A 20,678-nucleotide genomic window follows, 5' to 3' on the forward strand; every position below is an offset into this window, starting at 1 on the left:
TACAGATTATGGAAATCATTTTGGGACGCCCCCACTCGTGTTCTCTCTTGGGGTCGAAGGGAGGTTTTCAGTTCTCTTTGGACGGCCAATCATCTTACACCAAAAGAACCCACTTCCTGTGAGCTTTACCAAATTGGGAAAGGGGGAGATCGTCCGGGCCTTCCCTGGCAGCCCGGTTTGGAAGTCAACGATCGGGGCTTGGCTGATGTGGCCTGAAATGTTTCCCGCAGTTCATTGTAGAAGAACCGCTTTCACCACTCGCGGGCGAGGCGGGGTTGAGATATAAACACTACATATTTCCCATGGAAGGTTACCATTTCATGTCCGTTCCATCTTAGCACTATTTAGTGCAAGCCTCAACATGTCGGACAGAAATGAGATCCCCTCGGCCTTGTCCCTCTCCTCCCTCAACCCTCGAATAGCTCGGTTCAACCATCCCGGGAATGACGAAGAAAACCAAAAAAGGCTATCGGATGATTTAGAGTCTGCTCTGAGCCATGAGAAGAATGAACTCCTCCCAAACGAAACTCGAGGGGAGGAGGTTGCTCCAAAGAGCTCGTTCACTTCTGGCCTGATCTGGATGGTCATCAACACCCTCGCGACAATAGGCATTGTAGACGCCTCCCTTCATTTTTCCCTTCATATGCCCTATCAACCACCACTAACCCCTCACCAGGTCTTCACCAACAAAGCCATCTTCTCCGACCCGTCCCTCAAACTCGCCCAGCTGACCTTCGCCTGCTTCCACTTCCTCATCACCTTCCTCACCCTCTTCGTCCTCTCCCGCCCGGCCCTCGCCTTCTTCGTCCCGCGCCGCGTCGCCCTCCTCGACATCCTCCCCCTCTCCCTCGCCATGTCCCTCAACGTCATCCTGCCCAACCTCTCCCTCGCCTTCTCCACCATCACCTTCTACCAGATCGCCCGCATCCTCCTCACCCCCACCGTCGCCCTGCTCAACTACCTCCTCTACCGCGCCACCCTCCCGCCCCGCGCCCTCCTCGCCCTCGTCCCGGCCTGCCTCGGCGTCGGCCTAGTCTCCTACTACGACTCCCTCCCCCCACCCACTACCACCACCACCACCACCACCACAAGTTCTACGTCACCCAAAACAACCACCCCCCTCGGCATCCTCTTCGCCCTAACCGGCACCGCCGCCTCCTCCCTCTACACGGTCTGGATCGGCGCCTACCACCGCCGCCTCAAACTCTCCAGCATGCAGCTGCTCTTCAACCAGGCGCCCGTGTCAGCCGTGCTGCTGCTCTACGCGATCCCCTTCATCGACACCTGGCCGGCGGCGTGGAGCGGCGTGGGCGCCGGTCGGTGGGCGCTGATCGGGCTGAGCGGGGGGTTTGCCGGCCTGATCAACATCTCGCAGTTCTTTATTGTCGCGCAGGCCGGGCCGGTGTCGAGTACGGTGGTTGGGCATGTCAAGACGTGCGCGATTGTGGCGCTGGGGTGGGCGGTCAGTGGGAGGGGGGTTGGGGAGTGGGGGAGTTTGGGGGGCGTTGTGGTTGCGGTGGGGGGGATCATAGCGTAAGTTTCTGGTCTTTGGGCTGCTTTCCATCTTTCTATCTTTATCTTGTGCTGGGGGCGTGAAAGTGTGGATTTGTTGCTGACTGGTGGACAGGTACTCGGTGATAATGCTACAGGAGAGGGGGAAGCAGACGCTAGGAAAAGCACCAGGGCAGCCGGTAGGAGAGAAAGGGAAGTGACTGCAGAAGGGCGACGGCCGGGTTTTGTGCTTTGGGGTTGGATGTCCATATTACCCAGGCAAGTGCTAGAGTAGCTTGGCTATGTGACTTTGCTGTGGTTTGTTTGCATACTACTCAGATCGAACATGAACATACATCTTTGGGTATCACACCTTCCCTCTCTCTACAGGTTGAAGCGCGTCCGCTTCTTCTCCATCTTCGCCTTCCACTCCCACTTCAGGGCATCGTCGCCCTCACTGCCTGCCCTGCCGATGCCCTTGTCCACTCTGCGGAGTTTCAGGGTCATTCCTGCAAAAGTCAGCGTTCATGTCTCCTCAACATCTGTATGGAAGTGACTTACGTGGCCCAATCTCCTGTAACCCGGCGCGGATCCCCTTGACACCGTCCATCTCCTTGCCGTCCGCGCCCTGGACATTCTTCTCCGTCGTCCGCGCTTCACGGAAGATATACCGATGCCGGCGGAAAAAAATGTAATCGCGTTGATTGTGTAGTGTCAAGACCTGACGACCTGCCAACTCGGGTTTCGGCGGGAACAGGGTGTTCATCGACTTGGCCGCTAGTAGACCCAGCGGAGTCTTGAAGCCGTTGAGAAGGAGCTCGGGCTTAATCTCCGTTAGCAGCTGAAAAGGAACATGTGCAGGGAAGGGAGGGTCCTTACATAGTGGTTGGTGGGATTTCCGTGTCCGAGAATCGCTTTCCCTGGCTGGTAGTTGCGGATGGTATAAGTAAGGGTAGGCCCGGGCGGCGCATCCTCGCCATTTAAATGGCACACGCTCAGCTGGCTTGGCCGTTTAAGGTCCTCATGCACTACCAAGAACGCCGTGTATCCGCGGTCTTGAAGCGTGTCAGTGATCGTTTGGGGCTGTGGGGGATGGGGCTGGACCGACTCTTGGCAAACTTTGCAATCTCCCTTACGCTGTACTTGTGACCATAACGATGGGCACTCCGGGGAATGTAGGTGGCTAGGCGCATTGTCAGCATCGGATCGTGACCTAGCGGTTTCAGGCGATGGTACCTACCATTGGGAAGAACGGCGGCAATATCCTGTGCCTCCTTATGGATTGTCCCATTGAGTCCAGTTGTGACCAGAATTTTGGGCATCGCCGGAGGCTCGTCGCTAAATAGATACTTGAATTGGGCGGCTAGAGCATCTGGGGTGAGGTCGAGGTTCGTGGATACGGTCGATGGAGCTACGCTGGGTTGTCTCTGTGCCCGCTGGCGTTGCTTCTCCAGGCGCTCTTCGTCGTCGTCGTCCCCTTCCGCTTCCTCGTCGGACCCAAGCATACTGTCGACATCGTCGTCCTTTTCCACATTACCATCTATCGGACCGTCTGCCTCTGCTGCTGCTGCGGCCTCGGCCTCTTCCAAGCGCCGCCGCTTCAATTGGGCGACATCCACAACAGCGCCTAGAGTATCATCGTCGACATCATCCCATATCCTCTTCTTGTCGATGCTCGTAGGCTGGTTCTGCTCGAGCCGCTGCCTCCTCAGCTCCGGGTCCTTGGCCTCTTCCCTGCGCCTTCGGTGTCGCTCCTCGTGGCGGGCTTTGCCGGTCGTCTTTTTTTGCTGTACGTAAAGCTGTTGCCGTTTCAGCTTGTTGGAGGTCTTGAGGGACAATGAGCCCCCAGATGAGCCTCTTCCGGAACCCATCGTTGTAAACTTGTCTCGTGCTTTTTCTTGCTGTTTGTTATCGCAGCAGAATTGCTGCTATCGGAACCGAGCCCCAAATTTTTTGTCTCGAATCCGTGCAGTGCAGGGGTACCCCGAAAGTTTTCAGGTTGCAAGGATTCGAATTGCCCCTCATTCAGGCCTGAGTGAGTGCCTGGTTCCTGTCGCGGGGCAGTTTTAGCGGCTAATTGAATTTCCGGTATGAGCGCGCAGGTCGTGTGCTTGGAGTGTGGAGGCGAGATGCAAAGTCCCCCCTCAATCGGTGCGGCAAGCAGCTTCCCGGATCTGAAATCGGCGAAAAAAAGAGGATCTGTAAGTGGAAGGGCCGTGACTCACCTGGTTGGGCTAAAACAACCACTGTAACAATTAATGAAGCCTTTTCTACCCACCCCTCTCCTCTCACCACTCGTTGGTATTGTACTCAACTCCCACAAAGTCACGGCCCCGAGGGTCTTTAGGTTTCCAGTCCGCAGATTTACAGCTCTCGCTCCTGCTGCCCCACGCTCGTACGCTTTCAAAAAGTACACGCCTAGCAAAAAGAAAAAGCCGCCCACTATGACTACGACCGCCACTACCCTCAAGGGCCAACCCCTCGACAAGGCGGCCCTCGAATCCCTCCTACGCCGGCGCCTGTTCTACACTCCCTCGTTCGAGATTTACGGTGGTGTCTCGGGCCTCTACGACTATGGGCCGCCCGGCTGCGCGCTCCAGGCGAACATCGTCGACCAATGGCGCAAGCACTTCATCCTCGAGGAAGACATGCTCGAGGTCGACTGCACCGCGCTCACCCCCCACGAGGTCCTCAAGACTAGCGGCCACGTCGACAAGTTTGCGGACTGGATGTGCAAAGACCCCAAAAACGGCGAGATCCTCCGTGCCGACCACTTCGTGGAGGATGTCCTCGAGTCACGACTAAAGGGCGACAAGGAGGCCCGCGGCCAGAAAGTAGAAGAGAAGGCGGAGGACCCCAAGATGTCCGAGGCGGCACTAGCACAGGTCGCCGACGGCCAGAAGACAGAGAAGGCGGAGGACCCCAAGAGGAAGAAGAAGAAGGCCAAGGGCGGGGAGGCGGTCAAGCTGGAGGACGATGTGGTCAAGGAGTACGAGGAGGTGCTGGCACAGATCGACAACTACAACGGCGAGCAGCTGGGTGAGCTCATCAAGAAGTACGACCTTAGGAACCCCGCCACTGGTGAGCAACCCAGCCCTCCGGTGGCGTTCAACCTCATGTTCCAGACGACCATTGGCCCCAGCAGCAATACCCCTGGCTACCTCCGGCCAGAAACTGCCCAGGGTCAGTTCCTAAACTTTGCCAAACTCCTCGAATTCAACACTGGTCAGATGCCCTTCGCCTCTGCTTCCATTGGCAAGTCCTACCGCAACGAGATTTCCCCGAGGGCTGGTCTTCTCCGTGTCCGCGAATTCCTCATGGCCGAGATCGAGCACTTTGTTGACCCGGAGGGCCACAAGAAGCACCACCGGTTTCACGAGGTCGAGGATATCGAGCTCGACTTCTTGGACCGCCACGTTCAGCTGTCGGGCAAGACTACTACTACGAGGTTGACTGTTGGGAAAGCCGTCCAGGACGGTCTGGTCGACAACGAGACACTTGGCTACTTCCTGGCCCGCATCCACCTCTTCCTCAAGAAGATCGGTATCGACCAGTCCAAGATTCGCTTCAGGCAACACATGGCCAACGAAATGGCCCATTACGCTTGCGACTGCTGGGATGCCGAGCTCCTTACCTCGACTGGCTGGGTGGAGTGTGTTGGCTGCGCCGACCGGAGCGCCTATGACTTGTCCGTCCATGCGAAGAAGACTGGTGCGCCACTCATTGTGCGGCAACGCCTGGATGAACCCAAGATTATCGAGGAGTGGGCGATCGAGATCGAGAAGAAGAAGTTTGGCCCATTCTACAAGAAGGACGGCAAGACCATCGAGGCTGCTATCTTGGCCACCACGCAAGAGGAGCGCGGCAAGCTCGCCAAGGAGCTGGAGGAGAACGGCAAGGCAGTCGTCAAAGTGCCGAGTGTTGGTGATGGCAACGTCGAGGTCAGCAAGGACTTGCTGGCTATCAAGTGGCAGAAACGTGTTGAAAACATTCGGGAGTACACGCCCAACGTCATCGAGCCGTCGTTCGGTATTGGCCGGATACTCTACTCGTTGATGGAGCACAACTACTGGACCCGAGCTAGCGATGGTGGCGATGAGGCCCGTGGTGTAAGTAGACCACCCATTGATTTACACAGCGTGAGTAATGCTGACTTCGTTCATTAGGTCCTGTCCTTCCCTCCCGCGGTAGCGCCGACAAAGGTCCTTATCGTTCCTCTATCGTCCCACAAGGACTTCGCGCCCGCCGTCCGCAAGCTATCGCAGAAGCTTAGGTCTGCCGGCATCTCCAGCCGTGTGGATGACTCCTCCGCCAGCATCGGCAAGCGGTACAGCAGAAACGATGAGCTGGGCACGCCATTCGGTGTTACCGTCGACTTCCAGACGGCTAAGGACGACACCATCACCCTCAGAGAGCGTGACAGCACGCGGCAGGTGCGCGCTGAGGAGGACAAAATCATCGCGGCCATCCGGGCGTTGGTCGATGGCACCAAGTCATGGCAGGATATCGAGTCTGAGCTGCCTCTCTTCGAGGGCCAGCAGGAGGTGGAGGTTACCGTCCGTTAAGAACGACAGCGCCGAGGAGTCAAGAGATGGTTCGTTTTGTTTAGTTGGCGTGGGCGCGCATTGCCAAATCCCCCCTTGGCATATACCACAATAGAGCTCTCCTAGCGGCATGGAGAATGGCCATCCCTGTGAAGCCATCACGGCCCCTGACCGTTCGAGACTACAAGTGCATAGGAGGCCTCATCAACTCGTGCTCCTTGTTATCGTGCTCCTTGTTACGTCCGCATGGCCTCTGGGTCCCATGCTTTGCAGTAGATACCGTGTGGACTCACGCACCCAGCCGCCTGAGACAGCGGTCGCATCTCGAAGATCTCCCCGTGTCCATGCAATGTCAAGCTGCAGGATGCGGCACCTCGCCGCGTCGATGCATCGATGCTGCAGGCCAAGCCGCCTATACCCGTGCAAGAACCGCGTGAAACGAAAACATTCCAGTTTTTATCCTTGCTTTCGTCCTTTCGTTTCCTTCAAGACGACATCGGGTCCCACACGGGCCCCCGTCTTCAACGATTTTGGGTGAATGGCGCAACATATCGACGATTTCAAATCGAGGTTGCAGGATATCCGCCGAAGGAGGTATTCGAGATAAACCTCAAACGTCCGTCCTCACTTAGCCGTCTCATATCTCTGCTAGACAATAACTAAACAGAATGCGAGCCCGCGGAAGCGGACCACGTGCGGACCTCGCTCAGCTTTCGCACTTCGGAGTGGCAACGAAAGGATCCTGCGACAGCGGATCCGCACTTCAGAAACACCGCCGCCAGGGAAACAGTGGATACGGCATGGGGCCAAAGGGGGCCGGCAAGTGGAGAAGTGCAAACAACGGCAACACCACCACCCACACCACTACTAGCAAGGCACAAGGCTCGCAACAAAGCAGAGGGCACGGCTGTCGATCTGGCTGCATCGTTGCGGCGGGTAATCCGGCCAACCGCAGGTTTCCCAGCCGGCGGGGTTGACTACATACAACACAGTACGGAAAAGCTGGAGCAGGAGGGAGGTGCTGCTCCCGAGTCCCGTCTGATTCGTGCCGGTGCGGGCCTGGCTGTGTCGCGGGTTGGGAGCGGCTAATAACTCCATACCACTCGATTTGTCTGTCGGAGGAGGTGATGGGGGGGCGGCTGTTGTGTAACGATCCCCCTCCCTTCTCGGGGGCGATAACTACCTACCACATATTGTGCGTGCAGGTCCTGGTTCTGCTGGCGGCAAGTCGCTCGGTGTAACTGATGGGTGGTTGCTGAATCCGCTGATCTGGGCAACGTACCCTAGGCATGGCGCTCGTCCCTACAATGAGTAAATGTCGGAGTATTTCTTGCGTTTTCCTTTGGTGTCTTTTTTTAAGCCGATGTTCTGATGTTAGTAACGGAAAGAGGCCGTGGATCTACCCGCCTGAAACGAGATTCTTCTCAGGCAGAATGGGATGTCGTGATGCCGACTACGGCTTTTTACTCTGCTAGACCCGCTGAGTCACTACCTTAGGGAGGGCCATTGTGCAAATTAGCTGGCGGCGGAGGAAGAAAAAGCTCTTGGAGTTGTGGTTTGTAACGGTATGGATATGCAGGCAGTGCTGCGAGGCTCGAGTCCATTTTAACAAGAGGTGTCGGGTGTAGGTATTCCGACATGAACTTTTGCCAGGTGGAATTGAAGTCAGTTACGGATAATACTGACAGATTCATACAATCTCAAGGCATATGTAGTACCTAAAGATAGAAACATCGGATGAAATGGGGATCGTGAACTGGATGTAGTAGGCACAATGAAGAGAGATGCAAAGGCGAGAAAATCACCGAAACAAATTGGAAGCCCACTCATTGTCACTTAGTTACCGCATTGAGATTAGACATGGTGAGATTATGTAAAGATTTCTTTTATCGCCCCGCATTGCCCTCGTCTGTCAGGGGGCGACCTTGAGACGACCTTTCTCCTGAACATCCACCACCTCAAAATGACGACCGCAGTACCTTGAATGTAACTCGCCCACTTGTGGAAGAAAATTGCCGGTGACAAACAAGTCTGGAGAACTCTGAAGATATCATTTACCAGAGTAAATTTGACAGAAAGGGCTTGGCCGCCCTTCGGCTAGTATCAAATTTTCAATAGGCATCAAAAAGCGATTTGTCAACAGAGCACTGTTACCTCATTGTCTCGTTGAGTTTGAGTTTGAAACAGGCTGCTTTGCCGCAGTCAACATACCGCGCTTAAAGGACCAATGTCTTTGAGCCTTCGCTCGGTCCCGACGATCGCCTAGTTGAGTACGGTGCTCACCACGGAATCAGTAAGAGCGAGTGCCGTACCTTCTTAACGCCCAGGACCCTTGTTTCCAACAGCTGAGCCTGAGCGGGTCCCGCAAACTTACCCCTCCTCCCCCAGTGCAGCCGAGCCATTGCAGCGTTGCGCCCAGCCCTTTCCTTCTGAGAGATCCACAGGCACCCGACCTCCCTGAAGCAAACCGTCTCTTTGTCAACTCCTGGCGAAAGACACCCGCGGGCGACCCTTCAATCGCAGCGTTGAGTTCCGTGTTTTGCGAGTTACAACAGCGTGCCTTGGTCATTTTTGCTTCAGGGATTCGTTTCTCCTGTCATTTTTCTTGCGCTGCTACCCAATAAATCAGACCGTCGACCTCCTGAGCGTTGCCGAAGATAACCCACAATTCCGATCCTCCAGCCCTCCCTTCGACTGACCGCCATCCTCCGCCCGATTTCTTTGAGGAAAACCCGAGCAACTTCAAACAAACGAACTACTTGGACTGTGCGACTATTATCGACTTTTCCGTCGAAATTTACACATGTTGCCTTCGGCCTTGTGCCAGCTGTGCGTTCGACCGTGAACCGACTGCTGGTACTCTAACCACCTCCGACCGATTCATCGCGACACCATCTTCATTGTCGACCCAGCACTCGGTGTATTCGTGTGAATTACCGCCGGCTTCCCCTTTGCAGTGCCTCCAGCACCAAACTGTACTTGCGCACGATTTTATTTTCGGCATTGCTCCTTCCTTCCGTTCCTTCCAGCGGGATTCTGTTTCCTATCCGGGGTGCTCAGTAAGTTACCTAATTACGGACTTGGATGTGTGCGATATTTGCTGACCGTTAGCAGACTTCTTGAGTCCGTCACGGTCAAGGGCACTAGTCTCAGATACAACAGGTTGCGGCACCAAATCAACCCACACACCACACCTCCGTCCGTGTCCACCACGCTCACAACACCGTCAAAATGTCGATGCATAATAAGTGTGTATCCCCCCCAAGCATCAAGCCAGCGAGCGAGTCCCGAACGCTGTCCTCGAGGCAAGGACTCGTCGGGTGGTGTGGGCTTAGCATTACCTCTGTTACTCCGTTCCCTGTTATGTTGTTGGGCTGTTGGATCCCTTGAGTACCCAACCTCGGGGCGAAAATATGACCGACGTTTTAACTTACCAGTGCTAATATCTGCCTTGCAGTGTCTACTCGAGCGGGCAGTTCATGAACCCCGGCCCTGCCCCACGGCCTCCCACCGATAAGCCTCGCCTTGGCCTCATGCCGAATGTGAGCCTCACAAACAGCATGTCGAACATGAGTGTGGCCTCTCCAGTCTCGAGTACCTACAGTGGATCCACCATAGCCCTCCCGATTTCTCGACAGGGCTCCAATAGCTTCGAAGGCGCCGGGGGGCTCGGTATCATCAAGCAGGGTTATGTCGGCCTACCGAGCAAGAACCCGTTCCAGCAATGGAAAAGCAGATACCTCATCCTCCGCCAGGACATTCTTGACTTCCACAAGAATGAGAACGGCAAGTGGTTATACAAAATCCAACTCTCAGACGTTGTTAGCGTCGATCGGATTCCCGATGACAATGGCGACCCCGTCTTTGAGATCAGGAGAAATCTGACCAATTCGTACCCGGGCCCGCCTGGAGACGACGACAGCGGCGTGAGATCCCTGCGGATCTGCGTCAAGACCGACGACGAGCTGTACGAGTGGATTGACTGCATCTATGCCCGTTGCCCAGGCGGCGTCAGCAACCCCTCTAACTTCTCTCACGCTGTTCATGTCGGCTTCAACCCCCAAACAGGACAGTTCACCGGACTGCCGGAAGAGTGGACTAGGCTGCTCAATTCGTCCGCCATCACCAAGGAGGATGTGGAGAAGAACCCCCAGGCCGTTTTCGAGGTCCTGGATTTCTACTCGGATATGACCAAGCGCGCCGAGAACCCCGACCCCTACGGCGGCAGCCCGGTGCCGGCCGCATCGCCAAGCAACATGCAGAATGACCAGTTTGGCTACCCGAGTGGTAACTCGGTCGCGCCGCCGCGGCAGCCGAAGCCTATCCAGCGTAGCCCGGGGTCTTACCCAAGCCCGGCTCCCCAGCCACTTGCTTCCCCGTCCCCGCGGGCGATGGACCAGCAAATGCAACAGCTGCAAGGCGTATCCCCTAACTACATCTCGGCCGATCGGATGCGCGAGGAGCAGCGCGCCCGAGAATTGGAGCGGCAACGGGCTGAGCGCGAGGAGCAGGCTCGCCGGGAGCTCGAGGCTTACAATGCGTCACTTCCTAAGACAAAGGTCCCCCTTGCTCAGCAGGAAATCGGGGGCGGTTATTCGAGTTCCCCGTCCCAGGCTGATCGGTATAACCCCACACGAGCGGCGCCCAAGGCGCCCCAGGCCCAGTCACTCAGGGCACAGAGGCCTGCGCCCGCTCCGCCGGGCAACTCTTCCGCCCCCTCCCGCCCACCTCTTGCACAACAGAATAGCTCCACCTCGGTTCGCGATCCCACGGCCCAGGCACAGAGGACACCCAGACCGGACCAGGCCAACGGCCCTTCAGCCGCTGCCCGCTATCCTAACCAAGCGCAGGCACGTGGTCCGAACGGGCAACCGCAAGTACAGCAGCCCTCTCGCTTGCCGGCGCCGGTGAAGCCCCTCAATGTTTCGAAGCCCAGCGCAAACGCGGATGGGGTTAAGGCTGCTGAGGCTGCCCTAACCGCCAAGCCTTCTCCCTCAGAGCGCAAGCAAGATGTGCGCATGTCGACCATGTCAGAGGGCGAGGTGATGGCGAAGTTGAAGGAGGTTGTCTCCAAGGACGACCCCAACAGGATGTATGCCAAGCAGAAGAAGATTGGCCAAGGCGCCTCTGGGTCCGTGTATGTGGCCAAGGTCATGGGCACAAGGCCTGGTGCTCCCGTGAATCCCAAGGTTCGGATCGGCAGCGACCGTGTTGCCATCAAGCAGATGGACCTTGCGCATCAGCCGCGCAAGGAGCTGATCGTTAACGAGATTCTTGTCATGCGGGAGAACAAACACCCCAACATTGTCAACTTCCTTGATGCTTTCCTCATGGACAACGACAAGGAGCTCTGGGTGGTGATGGAGTACATGGAGGGTGGCGCTCTGACGGATGTCATTGAGAACAACCCCATTATCACAGAGGAGCAGATTTCGACCATTTGCCTCGAGGTATGTGGATCTCTCGTAACCTGTTTCAGCGTCAACTAACCCCTGGGGATAGACTTGCCAAGGCCTCGACCATCTTCACTCGCAAAATATCATTCACCGCGACATCAAGAGTGACAACGTTCTCTTGGATGCCCGCGGCAACGTCAAGATCAGTACGTTACCCCATCCACAAGCCATTGCCTGACCAGACATGCTAACCTCGCGCCTAGCTGATTTCGGCTTCTGTGCCAAGCTGACGGAGACCAAGTCGAAGCGCGCTACTATGGTCGGCACGCCCTATTGGATGGCTCCCGAGGTTGTCAAGCAGAAGGAATACGGCCCCAAGGTCGACATCTGGTCGCTCGGCATCATGGCCATCGAGATGATCGAGTCGGAGCCCCCCTACCTCAACGAGGAGCCCCTCAAGGCCCTGTACCTCATCGCCACCAACGGCACGCCGCGCCTCAAGAAGCCCGAGAAGCTGAGCAAGGAGCTCAAGGCCTTCTTGTCGGTCTGCCTGTGCGTCGATGTCAAGAGCCGCGCGTCAGCGCAGGAGCTGCTCAACCATGACTTCCTGAAGCACGGGTGTCCGCTGGCGAGCTTGGCGGATCTGTTGGCCTTTAAGAGGGTGGCTAAATAAGTCGTGTGTGTGGTGAGGTTGGGTTGTGGAGCAGCAGCTGCAGCCAGCAATGATGTGATCACGACGGGCATGATTTGGTTGGTTTTGATATTGGTATGGCAGGCGGCGGCGGCGGAAAGACGGACAGACAGACAGAGCCATTCAGTGTTTTGTTTTGGATGTCCATTCTTTGGCGGCGGCTGCGGCGGGCAGGGTGGATGATGGCAGGTTCGGGTGGCTGGCTGATTGGGTTGGTTTTGAACCTATGGTCATGGAGGCCCATGTGGGCGAGGGATGAAGCAAAAGCCAGGCACAGGCTGAGGGTTGTCTTTTTTCTGCTAGTCGAGTTTTTACGCACTGCAGCATATGGTTCACCTGTCTACATCCCCTCGTCACCGTTTTATCATTTTCTCCTGCGGCCTTTTTCTTTTGATGTATTCCCTGCCACATCCTAGGAGGGTATACAGGTGAAGGAGCGGCGTGGGCAAGCAAGCAACATTTGTTACTGAATTGGCGTTGGGATTCGCAAGGGGCTTGTCATGGGCATCGTCGGTATTATTTGTCCCTTTTTTCTCTCATTCTATCAGGGGTAGCTTGCGTCAGCCTCTTAGATATCTTGATTTCTCCTTTTTCTTTTTCGATGTGGGAACTTCAAGCTGGGGTTTATAGAATTACGTTAGGTTACTTATTGTCCCGAGTTGTGGTACCTATAGAAGGCGGTCATTCTCTATACGTCGTTGGCCTTAGTTTGATGTGTGTGGGTTGGTCGTCTTCAACCAGTTATGCCTGGTCCCTCGGCCCTTCAGGGGTAGGATGCTTTGATGGGTTGGAGCTGATGTGATTCTGTCGTGGGTGATGTGGAGTGATGAGACGGGTGGAGTTGGGATGTCGACCCCGTCGAGTGAAAGCTCGTGGAAGCTCAGCTAAGGCATGATAACATCTAGGTTCTGGCCTGGTCGAGAACTGGATCGACATATGATTTGTTCTGGAGGTTTTCTAGCCTCGACAAGGGTGGTTGGCTCTGCCATTGCCGTGCTCACTACGTTATCTATGAGCTACGCAGGACCCTTGGTTTGATAAAAGTGAGTGACATGGGCTGTTTACTACGGCACATATTGTGTAAGGCTGCCAGGCACATCGCCAATATAGCCATGTTTCGTTTACTGATCGGCGGTTGGCTGGGCCGGGGGCGGCTCGAGACTCCAGCGGGCCGGCCGTTGGATCGAAGCCATTCTTGGATCGACGTTCCACGATCTGCCAAAGGTTGGGTGTCAGGCCCAAACCCCAGGCACCCCAGACGGCCATGCACCCATGGCCTGATATCTGCGCAGTTATGGAGAAGGCCGGGTCGATCTAGCGTCTTGCCGGCTTCAAGCATTGAGTTGTTGGAGCTTGAAACACAGGTTCCCTGCGGAGAGCGAAATTCGTCATCCTTGTCCTTGCTTCGAGACAGCGAACCTCCAACTCCTCGTGAACAAACGGGGTCCCTGCAGGGGAATTGGAGGGGTGTGCCCTTCTTCTGGAAACTACCCTTTCAAGACATTTGGGATTCATGTTGGCCCCCGAGACTGTGCGGCGGTTAACTGGTGATAGAACAAGCTGGCCGCCCCCTGAAAGCCCCTGGCCGAGTGGTGGTCGTTTTCGATATGTACATTCTTGGCAGGGAGGGCCAAGAGTCTGCTTCCCGGGCATGGCCGTCAGGGGAACAAATCGCAGGCGTTGAGGGGAAAGCAGAAAGCAGCACGAGCAGCAAATGAGGCAAGTCGACACGGCGTTTCAGGTCGCTGAGGAGGGCCCCCTTGTGGTCAGCCGTTGTGCGGCGCTGATTGGCGTGGCTGCCAAGACGTTGACGATCGGGTATGGATCCGTTAGGACACATCTTAAGGTGCTGTTGCCGGGTTATGCGGCCGGGATGGGACGGCATGGATGGGATGGCAACAGACGCCGAGACGCCTTCTTCACTGTCGTCACTCGAGTGGGCGGGGCCAACATGTTACTGGGGTGCCGAGAGGCCCGGAGAGATGAACCTTTGGTTAGTTACGGGAACCCCTGAATTCGAATATTTGCTGGCCAGTAGAAGGTGAGCCGCGCAGTCGCATGCCGTGCCTCCGCGGCTGGGTTGTTAGTGAGTCCGCCGCTCGTCTGATGTGGGAGAGCCATGCAGTCGAGGGGCATATCGGAAGCGGGCTCGCTCTCCCCTCGGCAACTGGCCCAGCTTAATGTATATATAGTAAAAGGTGCGAAGTTGGCTGTGCGTTGGGCCGGCTGAATCGAGTGAGTGACCTCATGGTCATAACACGCTGCCAGAAATAGCAATGAGCTGAACACTCGGCCACCTGGGTCGGCTACGGTCAAGGCAAGCCGGCCTAGGTAGGAGCCCAGACAGCGAGGTATACTTGTAGTTATGTACTGTGGTACTACACTGGCAACTGTCTCTTTCGGGTAGTTCCACAAAATTGCTTTGTTCTTCCCAACCCAACTTGTCAAGGCGCAGTGCAGTCACCCTCTGTGCCTCTTGCCTCTGCAGAAGAAAGAAGGTCGAACACCCCTGATGCCGTTTTGGGGAAATGCACCAGGCCGTGTCTGTCCGAGGTCAAGCGGGGGCTGCACGCGTGCAGCAGCGCAAACAGGTTGTCGATGGGTAGCTGCAAGGATTGGTGACACCAAGTGGGCAATGTGGAATGCTCAAGGTGGCATTGCGACTCCCACAGAGCTGCACCGAAGAATCATCCGTACAGAGTACTTTGTGCGAAACTGTAAATCGTACGAAGTCGGGGAGTCGTAATTTGTATACATAGGTATCAGGTGATTAATTACCTAGCTACCTAGGCATCCGTCAAACCCGTATTGTCGCGATGACGTCGTCTTCTAAGGACCGCGCGTCGTTGGTAGCGGTGTGCCGCAAAAGAGTCTACACTAGGTAGTTAGGTAACTAAGCAAGGGAGAAAACCAAGCTGGAAACTCAAAATGTGACGGAATGCAGGGTGAGTTTGCGCTCTGGGCCACACCACCTGTCAGTGCGAAGTCTCGGTGAGTGGGCACTGGTGGGTGAGAGGTGTCAGTGCCTTGGGCGCGTGGGGCATCCCAACGACAGGGCACAGAGCTGGGGCACTGACACGCCATGGATGCATGGGAGAACTTCGAGAGGCCGTTTTCGAGATGGCTTGCAAGAGAAAAAAAAATGAATATAAAAACCCTGCACCGCACGGTATTTACGTATTATTACACATTTTACAGCCCGAGCTGTGTCTATTACCAGTGACTGCGTATGCACATGTACCAGCACACACACCCCCCTTCCCAGGTGTTTCATCTTGACCCGTTCCACCGCCGACTTCAACCAGTCCCCCTCTCCTCTTTTTGCTCCTCCACATTCCCGTATTCCCAAGCAGTGGATTCCCTCCTCTGCCCTCCGTTGTGCACTCCCCTTTTAGAGTCGGTGTGTTCTTCTCCGGGCTCAATTCTCCCCTAATGACGCCTGTATATTGAAATAACTAGACCTTTGGCTTCTTCTCTCTTCTTGTTTCCTCGAGCCGCAAGAAGCAGGGGCCGTTGCGTGGTCCGATCGAAAACGACGTTGTAGTGGAGCAAAAAGTGAACTCGACTCGCTCAGCAAGCCAAGCCAAAAACCGTTCCCCAGCATTTCCATCAGTGCCAGCGCAGCCGCCTAGCAAGCAACACTCTGCTTCCACCATTTTGGCCATTCTGGCTTCCACCACCTACCTCGATCACCATATTCGGCATTACCGCCGGCCTCGATAATCTGTGGCCTTCCGTGCCCTGACACACTCCTTTGTGAAAAGTTGCAGAATCGACTTTTTTTTTCTTCCGCACCCACCAAGTCGTCATCCGACGACCCCCTCCAGCGACGTTCGTCACATCGGCCTTGTAATTGCACCTGCCACCTTGTCCTCTGAGGAGACACTGCCTGCCACAACATCCATCTCCCTTCGACCTTCGGCCTAGGTGTTACTCAATTCAATTCCTGCAAAGATTGCAACTATTCCCTGGAGATCGACTCCCGTCTCCTTCGACGCGCAGCGCACGTCGTCGCTCCGTCTCTCGAACGTCGGCAGTGATCAACGAGATACACCGCCAGCCCGTTTCTCTGGGCTTGCCGTGCTGCCTGTACCGACGGGACCGATACATCAAAATATTTCTGATGAGGGCCGGGATCAAATAATTGATAATGTCCGCTTCAAGACCAGGCGATCATCTCACCATCGGCTACCCGCCGCAGACCCTCTCCGCCCAGGGCCGGTCAAACTCGCCCACGGCAACCTCACCCAATGACCCGCAATCTGTGGGCGGCACCCTTCGGTCACCCTTTGGTTTGTCTCCGGGCCTGACGCCCACCTCCAAGATGTCGGGTGCTTCACGCTCTGGCGCCGGCTCGCCCTCGCACGAGATGGCTGCCTCTGGACGCTTGTTTACCAAGCGGTGAGTCGTCGCCCCGCTTCTCCCCGCTTCTCCCCAAGGCCAATCGCCCGCTAACTTTTGCCTCGAAATCCAGCGCAAGGGAGATACAAGCTCAGGAAGGCGTCCCGGGGTTGCCGTTGAATCCGTGGGGCGGGCCTCCGACCAGTGGAAACTCCACTCCGCTCCGCGAGAACATCCCCGAGTCACCCACCGACGGCTTTCCAGACTACGTCCAACTTCCCACTCCCGAGAGCTTGCCGCAGACCCGCCGTGCTCGGGCGGGCACGCTTCCGTCTCGGTTCTCACCCAACACCGCCGGCAATGCCTTGCTTGGCATCCCGGCCCTAGCCTCCAAGACCTCGCGGCCAAGCCCGTCGCAGACCCCTTTCAAGTCCCCCTCGCCGGGTCTTGAGGCGCCCAATGATGCGTCGAATGCCTCAACACTGCTCTCGAGGCTCCGTGCGGGCTCAATGCCTCAGCGGAGTCCGTTCTCTCATACACCTGGGACAAGCTCTCCGTTCGGACCGTCCATCTTCAGCAGCTGGAACCCGACCGGTCGGGAGCGGGGAAACACCCTGGCCAGCATTGCCAGCCTGGGGTCGAACGGGCCGAGTTCTCCAGCCCAATCGCAGTTCTCCCGCGAGGGGAATGCCGAGACGGACGTTCATATGAGGACACTGGATTACCTTGGCCTCGCCGAGACTCCCCAGCCGGCCCGCGCCCAGCTTGCTCCCGCTGCCCCTTACATACCCACCTACGCCGACTTCAGCAAGGCCGCCAACCGATTCCGTTCCTACTCGGTTAACAACAAGGACAAGTATGCCGACGAAGAAGAAGATGAGTATGAGACCGACCCCTTGTCCTACATGGAAAACCATTATGCCCACCTCCAAGACCAACTCGCCGCCACCAACGCCGCAATCCACAACCACAACCTGGCAGTCCAGGCCTTTGCGAATCAGGCGGCTCGACCCCGCGCACGGACAGCTGGTGTCCTCGATACCCCGGCCTCACGCCTTCTCCGCAACTACCTCCCGACCCCCTCGAGACTAGACAATTCTTTCACAGCGGCCGAGATCCAGATGCCGGACGAGAAGGCGTTTGATGACCTCCCGCAGGCCATCGCTGGTATGTCCTTGGGGAGGTCGAACAGCCGGAACAACGGACTGCTGGGAGCGGACGAACAGGGGTTGGAAGGGCCGACCAGCGCTTTGTGGCTCGGCAGCATCCCCACATCTACCACGACGTCGACACTGACCGAGATGTTCAAGACATACGGGCCCATAGTATCGGCCAGGGTCTTGACCCACAAGAACTGCGGTTTCGTGAACTTTGAGCGCGTTGATAGTGCCATCGCCGCCAAAGCCAACATGAACGGCAAGGAGATCTTCCCCGGCGCCGGGCCGATTCGCATTAACTTTGCGAAGCCGCCTTCGAGCACCGGCACACCGGGTCATGACGGCGCCATCCCCTCGCCCAGCCCCGATCCGTTTGCCAAGTCCCAGGAGAATGGCCAAGGCGCTGGCGCCGGCGCGTCTGGCGAAACCGGGCCTGCTCCCATCCAAGGCAACGCCACCCCGACGGCGCTGCCCCTTCACGAGTTGACCGGAGACATCCTTCAGATTATCCAGCAGTTTGGCGCGACCGAGGAAGACTGCTTCCGCATCTCGATGAGCCTACAGTCGGCAATTCAATACACCACGTTTGTGGACGAGATACCGCCGATCAAGGAGCCTGCCCACACCCGGGTCCATGATGCACCGAAGCTCCGGGACATCCGCAAGAGGATTGACAACCAGTCGCTCTCTCAGCAAGAAATCGAGGGCATTGCCATGGAGATGCTTCCCGAGATCGCCGAGCTCGCGTCGGACTACCTGGGCAACACGGTCGTCCAGAAACTGTTCGAGCACTGCTCCGATGCCGTTCGGGACTCGATGCTGGCCGAGATTGCCCCTCATATGGCCGAAATTGGCGTGCACAAGAATGGCACCTGGGCGGCCCAAAAGATTATCGATGTCTGCAAAACACCGCAGCAGATGAGTCTTATTGTGCAGTACCTGCGCCCTTATACCATCCCTCTCTTCCTGGACCAGTACGGCAACTACGTCTTGCAGGGATGCCTGAAGTTCGGCTCTCCGTACAACGACTTCATCTTCGAGACCATGCTGAGCAGGATGTGGGAGGTTTCTCAGGGCCGCTACGGGGCTCGCGCCATGCGGGCCTGCCTCGAGAGCCACCACTCCACCAAGGACCAGCAGAGGATGCTTGCGGCCGCGATTGCCCTGCACAGTGTACAGCTTGCCACCAACGCCAACGGCGCTCTGCTGCTCACTTGGTTCCTCGACACCTGCACGTTCCCGCAGCGACGGACGGTGCTGTCTCCTCAGCTTGTCCCTTACCTCGTCCATTTGTGCACACATAAGGTTGCGTATTTGACAGTTTTGAAGGTGATCAACCAGAAGGCGGAGGCGGAGGCTAGGGACACCATCCTCAAGGCGCTCTTCTTCACCCCGAACGACCAAGTGTTGGAAGCAATCCTCAGTGACCACGCGTGCGGCGCGACCCTGATCTTCAAGGTCCTGACCACTCCCTTCTTCGATGAAGCGATTCGGGGTCAGGTTGTTGAGACTGTTAAGTCGGTCCTGATCCGCATCAAGGCACAGCCCGGGCAGGGCTACAAGCGGCTAATGGACGAGGTGGGCCTGTCGACGCGGAGCAGTGGTGCTGGGAGCGGTGGGCCCCCTCGTGATCATGGAAACGTTGAACGACAGCGTCCCGGCTCGCGCCAGACGCCCAACCCTCAACACCACCACCAACAACAACAGCAGCCGCAGCATGCCCAACAGCAGGCCGGGCAGTACGGCGCCGGTAACAACCCGCAGTACTACAACCCGCTGAACGCCGCCACCGCCGCCAACTACGACATGGGCTACGGGGTTCCCCGCAGCAGCGAAGGCATGGACCAGTTCCCCGCCTTCAACGCCCAAAACACCATGTTCAACCCCCCGGCCAACCCTGCCATGGGGCCTAACGCGCTCCAGCAGATGCAGTACCAGCAGAGCATGATGGGCCGGGGCGGGCCCCAGCCGCCCATGAACAACTACTACCCCTCCATGCAGGCCGGCGGCTACGGCGCCTTCCAGAGCCCTGGCACCCCGATCGACCAGTACCGCACCAACCAGCCCATGGCCAACGGCAGCCCCATCCCGCCCGCCGCCCAGATCCCCGCCGCCGCCGGCCAGCAGCCTCCCTTTGGCGGTCCGCCCGGCGCTCCGTTCGGCATGGGCATGGCCCCGCCCCCGGGCATGGGCGGCTACCCCGCCGGGTATGGCATGCCACCGGGGGCTGCTGGAGGATACATGCCCCAACAGCCGCAACCCCAACAGCAGCAGGAGCAGGTCAATGCGCGGCAGCGTGGTGGCCGTGTGGGCCGCAGCCCTCAGCCTGATGGTCGGCAGCGCCGGCAGTGATGGGGCGGTGTTATCATATGTGTTGTGTTTTGTGTGTGTGTGTGTGTGTGTCCGTGTGTGTGGATAGAAAGAAAGAAAGGGAGACTTTATGATCTGGTTTTATTTTTTGGCAGAGAGAGAGAGAGATAAAATCAACGGGTTGCTGCGGACGACGAGCGAGGGATGGATGGCGCCCGCGCGCGGCTGGGATACCTGGCTACCTAGCTACCTAGCCCTTATATAGGGACGCGGGAATGTGGTGGTGGTGGTGGTGGTGGTGGTGGTGGTGGACGGTTTATTGTACAAATAGATGGCTCACGGCCGGAGGTATGACCTGATCTGGTGTGCACTTCGCTCGCTTTTTTAACGGATCGATGAAGAATGAGGGGATGGGCTTCTTTCTTTTCTTTTTTTTTTACTCTTTTTTTCTTTTGGAGGGCGTGGTTGCGGTTTGCGTTGGGTTTGCTTGGTTGTCGAGCGGAAGAGAAGGGTGGATGGATGGATGGGATGGATGGATGGGCTGGGAAGCGAAGCGAAGCGAACGAACATTCCATTCATGCTTGTCGACTACCTACAGTACCCCGTCTTGTCCTGCTTGTCCTGCTTGCCCTGCTTTACCTTGTTCCGCTCTCTCGGTGTGATGGATGGGGCGGGGCAAGCCCGGGCGTGAAATCCTTCCTCCTCGCCGTCGTCTTACAGTGTCTTTTCTTTTTTCCTTTTTGGGGCT

The 20,678-nt window shown here is 56.9% G+C and overlaps 6 protein-coding genes across 6 annotated transcripts; 5 read left to right on the forward strand and 1 right to left on the reverse strand.

Moving 5' to 3' along the window:
- Nucleotides 1–197: 197 nt before the first annotated feature.
- B0H64DRAFT_474525 (uncharacterized protein) lies at nt 198–1,712 on the forward strand (the record flags this gene model as incomplete). The annotated part of the gene is made up of 3 exons (XM_062808056.1): nt 198–613; nt 677–1,533; nt 1,628–1,712. The coding sequence occupies exons 1-3, from the start codon at nt 362–364 to the stop codon at nt 1,710–1,712; spliced, it is 1,194 nt and encodes a 397-aa protein (XP_062659111.1). The 5' UTR covers nt 198–361.
- Nucleotides 1,713–1,784: 72 nt separating this feature from the next.
- Nucleotides 1,785–3,537, reverse strand: B0H64DRAFT_395721 (anticodon-binding protein). The gene is made up of 5 exons (XM_062803789.1): nt 2,732–3,537; nt 2,600–2,674; nt 2,371–2,546; nt 2,053–2,314; nt 1,785–2,000 (listed from the first exon to the last, which is right to left on the reverse strand). Exons 1-5 carry the CDS (start codon nt 3,360–3,362, stop codon nt 1,876–1,878), a joined length of 1,269 nt encoding a protein of 422 aa, XP_062659112.1. The 5' UTR covers nt 3,363–3,537; the 3' UTR covers nt 1,785–1,875.
- A 111-nt stretch (nt 3,538–3,648) lies between these two features.
- B0H64DRAFT_395722 (uncharacterized protein) lies at nt 3,649–6,250 on the forward strand. The gene is made up of 2 exons (XM_062803790.1): nt 3,649–5,600; nt 5,658–6,250. Exons 1-2 carry the CDS (start codon nt 3,750–3,752, stop codon nt 6,054–6,056), a joined length of 2,250 nt encoding a protein of 749 aa, XP_062659113.1. The 5' UTR covers nt 3,649–3,749; the 3' UTR covers nt 6,057–6,250.
- Nucleotides 6,243–7,166, forward strand: B0H64DRAFT_149608 (uncharacterized protein). Its single transcript, XM_062798413.1, has 2 exons — nt 6,243–6,651; nt 6,703–7,166. The coding sequence occupies exons 1-2, from the start codon at nt 6,429–6,431 to the stop codon at nt 7,122–7,124; spliced, it is 645 nt and encodes a 214-aa protein (XP_062659114.1). The 5' UTR covers nt 6,243–6,428; the 3' UTR covers nt 7,125–7,166.
- A 1,769-nt stretch (nt 7,167–8,935) lies between these two features.
- Nucleotides 8,936–12,175, forward strand: B0H64DRAFT_149615 (kinase-like domain-containing protein). Its single transcript, XM_062798414.1, has 5 exons — nt 8,936–9,094; nt 9,150–9,283; nt 9,493–11,485; nt 11,538–11,637; nt 11,695–12,175. Exons 2-5 carry the CDS (start codon nt 9,267–9,269, stop codon nt 12,102–12,104), a joined length of 2,520 nt encoding a protein of 839 aa, XP_062659115.1. The 5' UTR covers nt 8,936–9,094; nt 9,150–9,266; the 3' UTR covers nt 12,105–12,175.
- Nucleotides 12,176–16,148: 3,973 nt separating this feature from the next.
- B0H64DRAFT_149712 (uncharacterized protein) lies at nt 16,149–20,152 on the forward strand. The gene is made up of 2 exons (XM_062798415.1): nt 16,149–16,523; nt 16,597–20,152. Exons 1-2 carry the CDS (start codon nt 16,273–16,275, stop codon nt 19,970–19,972), a joined length of 3,627 nt encoding a protein of 1,208 aa, XP_062659116.1. The 5' UTR covers nt 16,149–16,272; the 3' UTR covers nt 19,973–20,152.
- Nucleotides 20,153–20,678: the final 526 nt, after the last annotated feature.

Source organism: Chaetomium fimeti (assembly GCF_033439085.1).
Source record: "Chaetomium fimeti strain CBS 168.71 chromosome Unknown B0H64scaffold_4, whole genome shotgun sequence".
Lineage (NCBI taxonomy): Eukaryota > Fungi > Ascomycota > Sordariomycetes > Sordariales > Chaetomiaceae > Chaetomium > Chaetomium fimeti.